This window comes from Pteropus vampyrus, unplaced genomic scaffold (assembly GCF_000151845.1).
Source record: "Pteropus vampyrus isolate Shadow unplaced genomic scaffold, Pvam_2.0 Scaffold28, whole genome shotgun sequence".
Lineage (NCBI taxonomy): Eukaryota > Metazoa > Chordata > Mammalia > Chiroptera > Pteropodidae > Pteropus > Pteropus vampyrus.
The window spans coordinates 986,957-992,619 of NW_011888809.1; the positions used below are offsets into that span (position 1 = coordinate 986,957).

General features: G+C 34.6%; 1 protein-coding gene across 1 annotated transcript in view; it reads right to left on the reverse strand.

Annotated features, from left to right (window-relative positions):
* Positions 1–249: 249 nt before the first annotated feature.
* Positions 250–5,663, reverse strand: part of RAB10 (RAB10, member RAS oncogene family) — a 64,807-nt gene continuing 59,393 nt past the window's right edge. Inside the window, exons 5-6 of the mRNA XM_011356532.1 lie at positions 5,054–5,155; positions 250–2,795 (exon numbers count right to left, since the gene is read on the reverse strand). Of these exons, the coding sequence (XP_011354834.1) occupies positions 2,712–2,795; positions 5,054–5,155 (186 nt within the window). The 3' untranslated portion in view covers positions 250–2,711. The remainder of the gene's footprint in view (positions 2,796–5,053; positions 5,156–5,663) is intronic.

Below are 5,663 nucleotides of genomic sequence, written 5' to 3' on the forward strand. Positions count from 1 at the left end.
GGGATGTGAACTTGAATTGTGGTGCCTCTTTTGACACTAGGGTGAATCTGCTTTAGTGTCCTGGAGATAATTATTTTTTAATGTAGTTTCTGATCTAAGATAGTTCCTGAAATTGCCTTCCCAGTTATCCCTAGGTTGAGGAAGTTATTTCTCTTCTATTTCTGCCCTCTAATATTGTTTGCTATTCTGCATTATTTTCCAAAGTAATCCTCCATCTTCAATTCCATAAATAAAAACCAAGCCACACAGTTGGAAATCAAGTTTTGTTTTTATATGAACAGAAATAGACCATCTAGAAATATTTCAGTTTATTTAAATTGTTAAGTAGAATATGAAACCGAATTTGTAGCTAGTACCAGAGAATGGACTTAACTGTTTGGTATTTAATGAGAACAGCTTCTACACAGGATCCCAAGAGACTTACAGAAAAAGGGGCGAAGCCCTAATATTAAGCAAATAAAACTCATGTTTCAAACAGGTTATACAAAAATTGATTTACACTCCATTTCCCTTTTTTTTTTGATATTTAGAAAGTGCAGATTTAACAAAAGGTAGCCATATCCTTTCTATGTACAATGCCGATTATAATTATGCAAACAACGAAACTGTCAGTCTGTTACCCAAAAATCCCAGTGTTTAGCTCTCAAACCTTAAGTCACTGACTGAATTGAATAAGGATTAAAGGTTAAAAATAAAAAAGCTACTGCCACATTCCAGATAAAGGAAAGCAACAAACACATTAAAATTAATCTAACAACAGTAGGTTTAACCTAAAACTTTTCAAGAAGCTTAACATCATTTCATTATTATTTTTAGTGGAAAAAAAGGGATTATTTGGCAATGCTGCTTTTACTAGTAGTAAACAATGATAGAGTCAAGTGAGGGAAAAACCTAAGAACAACCACCAGTGAGGCATATAAAATTGTTTTTAGGGCACTATCTGAAAAATTCATGGATGTTCATAGCAGATATGTCCCTATGTTGTTTATTTATGTGAGCCAAGAGGGCATTAAAATGCTATCCACGACACAGAAAGACTTTTCAATGGAAGCTGCTGTCCTAAACTCAGCCTCTGCTAGAAATGAATCATGCTATTCACAATTATTTCAACAAAGGTATCATCTTAGGATGCTAGCAGCGTAGCAAACTTAACTTACCCTATCCTAATGATAAGCAATGAAGCAAAACTAAGAGAAATGAAGTGAAAAAAGGATAGGGTTAGAGATATCTAGAGATCCTATCTTTACATGGAAAGCCTTTTGATGTCCTTTTTCCAAATCCATGGTAATACAAGTGTTCCGAAGGGATGTGACGAGTGGACTTAAAATTAATAATATACTAAAGTATTTCTAAATCTTAAGGTAAAGATAACTTAACACTGAAAAAGTGTTCTTCGAAGGCCAAATCTCAATATATTTGGCAAACATGTAAATAAATTTCACTCCTCCTTCCCACCTTTTTAAAAACAACCTTTACTGGGCTACCAAACTGCTAGAGGAGTTGCCAAAATGGAGACTACTTACTCAATTTTAGGTTAAGAGATTTATTCTAGGAAAGCGAATAGGCTATACACCTAATTAGAAAGACAAACCACAACACCCTCCAAACACTAGTGCATGCAATTAACTCTTCCATTTCATAAACTCAATGGTTGAGACAGGAAGGGAACAGAGAGAGAAGGAGAAGAGGAACATGAACAAAACAGCAAATGAAGGGACCTGGGAGTGAAGTCTTAGGGAAGAGACAAAATGAGGGGAAGACACAATTAACTGACATTTGGACAGTAGGCAGTTAGAATTTCCTTTAAGTTTACTTAGCAAGTTAAATCAGTGCTTTATGTTAAACTTGACAAACCTACTAGTTTGCCCCTTTCATTTTTAAATAACTCATACCATGGGGTGGTGGGGAGAAAGAAGCAAATAAAGCAGCATGCAGGAAGACAAGACACAAGGAAAAAGTGGCCAAGAAGAACCTGTGGCAGGAATAGTTTTAATATCAAGGCCACTTAAAATGAGATTCAGCAAACCGAAGCTATCATTTCTGTATTATCCTTTGTCCTCAATTAACTACTTTGAAAATTACAGCCAAGCAAACCACAAACATTTTAATGGTTTATATTCGGATGATATGTCTCCTGCACATGCTTCCACCAAAACAAAAAAAAGGGAAAACCAAAGAAATTCCTTTCCACATAAGGCACAGGACAAAATTAACCCCATTTACATATTCAAGGCGAAAATGAGTGTTTTCCTGGCTTTCGTTTGTTTCTTTTGCTATTACACGTCTATAGAATATAGGGACTCAAGCACATTATCCATGACAGAAAATTCCACTGTTGTACAAAATAAAATTGTTAATTCTAACTTTTATTCTTATACAATTTGCAGAATAGAATTGAAATGATTGCTGTAAGTTTTAATGTTGATAAGAACTGGACTATAATACAAGTGAAATGCAGTGGTGAGCTGAGCAGGTACACTTAAAAATGAAGTCACCGACATGATTTTTCTATACATTTTTTTTTTGTTTAAAGAAAATTATAAAGTCAGCAAGCAGTCACAGATGAAAGAAAAAATAAAATAGGTGAACTGGATAGTTAAGATGAGGAACAAAAATATCTGTTTTAGAGTTAAAAATGGACAGAGTGGTTAACTTTGCAGCAAGAGGAGAAAACAGGGTGGTGGATGGCAACTGATGGAACAGGAGACCGCTCAGCAACATTTGCTCTTCCAGCCTGTCACGCCTCCTCCACTGCTGATATCTACATTTTCACTGTTGGGCTCTTTTACAGGGGTCTGGAACAAACACACAAGGAAAGTAACCCATGAAAAAACACTGCTATGGAAAAAAATCAAGATTTAACAGAAATATTCTTATAAATGTTAATTTATGTAACAAAATACAATCAGTCACGAGATAGGTTTTCTTCTCCGTGCAAAGAAAAGATTTGGAAGCTTTGTTTTTGGTCTTCGTTTTGCCTGCTCTCTCCAAGATGTGAAATGTCTAGAGGCCTCCTGGCATTTCTTTATAAAGCTGCTTTGAAATCTTCTCTGCCCTAACACTTCTGCATAGAAGTTTTGTTATCTCCTAGCCCTGACCCCTGAGTATTTAGTACTTGAAAAGCATTATCGAGTATATGCATACAACCAATTTGGGGTCACGTCTAACTTCAGAAAAGTGAAACAGCCCTTTTCTGTTTAGTTACTTTTGAGACTGAAGCTCAGTACAATTTTTCTTTTTATCAACTCAGGAGAGAAAGTACTGCACAAAAAGTTGCCAGTCAGAAATCATTACTATATTTCACAACTAATGTTAAGCAAATTTACATTTGATGTTTTAACTCATATTACTACACTGAATGGTGGTATGTGTATGGGAAAAAAATGTAGCCTCATATTTGGGCCACCTACATGGGGAAGACACTGGACTGATGTTTACTTATTGATGCATCCATATTTTTTAACCTTTAATATAACAAGGAAGATCTACCTCACTGGGACGCAGGTTATATAATGACTACATAATGCCAAGATTGGTGAGATCAAGGGACACAGTATAGACAGAAAGAAATAAAAAACAATGAAGACCAAAAAAATGCAGAAAGAGAAAGAACGCAGAGACAAGAACATTTCAACGAGTTTTGTGTTAACTTCTGTAAATACTGAAATAATTTTTCTTTGTGACCTGCCAATCTCTAAAATACAAAGTAGTTCCCACCAATCAGCCAGTCTGTCCATACCCCGTCTTACCACTGTCACTCCCTGTGGAGTGCTCACTACTCAGAGCTAGGCATTACCCTTCCAAATCTTTATTTGCTAACTATAACCAAACGTGTCGTGCATACACATGTGGTTTGGTATTACAAATAATTTTTAAAAATAAGCTCACACTACACGTATTATATCTGAATTTGCTTTTTATTACTTAGTACATTATAGATTATCAGGCTCAATATGCAGGATGGTGGCAGAAGTGGAAAGGCACAACTTTTGTAGTCATTCTGAATAGCAATAACTGATGGCTGTTTTACCCAGTTTGAACACTCAACCATAGATAACATTTTATTCTAAAAAATTAAGTTGCTTGGTTTCTCAGAAATTTCACTAGATTTTTATTTGATATATACCACCTCTAGTTTGTGTTTTATATATATATTTTTTAAATTTTCAGGTTGATTTTTGAAAAAATTACTAATATTTCAAATATAAAAACAGAAAGGTTACCAGAAGCAATTAAATTTTCTCCTATATAATATCTGCTTCTCCTTTAGGATTTGTGTCAGATTTTCTCTATTTTTATTTGCATATAAATATATCAGAGATTGAAAGAGAATTCAGGACTCATAACCAAACTATTTATTATATATACCTAGTCATTTGAAGAAAAATATGAAAATCAGATTTCTCAATTTTGCTACAAGTCACTTGTACTGACAGGTTTGGGGATTCACAAACTCAGAAACTAACCTGAAGGTAAAAAGAATTCCCGAGATCACATTTTCAGAATTTTTTTTTTTTACATCCCAGGTTGAAATGATTGGCTAAATGAGATTTGGGGATGGACTGTTTATTCAGTATATAATATATTCATGACCCTTACTTGAACATTTGATAATGACTACACATTAGTGCTACAGTATCACTATATGTATAGTGATATATGTAACAATAACTACATAATAGATTCACCACTTATTTTAAATTTAAAAAATTTATCTATGGGAATGCAAAGGATGTATAACAGAAATAAATCAAAAAGTAAACAGAAGAGCCACAACACAATGGACCAGACAGCTAGAAAAAAAAGAGCAGGAAGCTGGGGATTAGAGGGTGAATGTGGGAGCTTGGAATACTGCTGTCACTATTTCTGGATGGCTTTCGGCTCCTCGAGTTCCTTACTTCACTTTGGAGGATTAGATATTGATGATGGATAAACAATTTGAAACAATACTACCCAAACCCAGTTTCTGTATGTAAATCCAATACTTTAGAAAAGACTAAATGTACAATTAAGACATTGGGCACCTTAGCAGTAAGTAAAGACAGGAACTTACCTTTCGAAGGATATCTTCAGCTAATGTGAGAAAGGCCTTTTCGATGTTTATATTTGCTTTTGCACTAGTCTCGAAAAATCTAATACCATGCTCTCTTGCAATCTAAAATAGAAGCAAAATATCATAAAATTATCAAATATAGGTTGCCATCTTACAGGAAATAGTAATATTATTCTAAAGGCAGTCTCAACTAGGTTAAATAAAACAAACATCATTTCAATGGGTCAAGATTAGACCAGTTAAGTTATTTCAAAAACAAACAACAAACAAACAAAATGAAAGAATCCTCTCTTCACTCCAGGAGTGTATCTCAGATAGTCTAAAAGAGGTACAGCTGATGCTTGAACAACGCAGACCCACTTAAATGTGGATTTTTTCAGTAAATACACACTCGGCCCTTCATATCCCTGGGTTTTGTATCCATGGATGTGGAAGGCCGACTCTATGTGCAAACTTAAGAGAAGTTCCAAATGACCTAAAGCAGTACCTAATTTCTGCTGTCACAGGCTACTGCTTGTCAAACTATGGAATCATATATACATATATTTTTAAATTTATTATTATTATTTATGCCTACAGCACCTGGTCTTCCTAGGGTCTCCCATCCAAG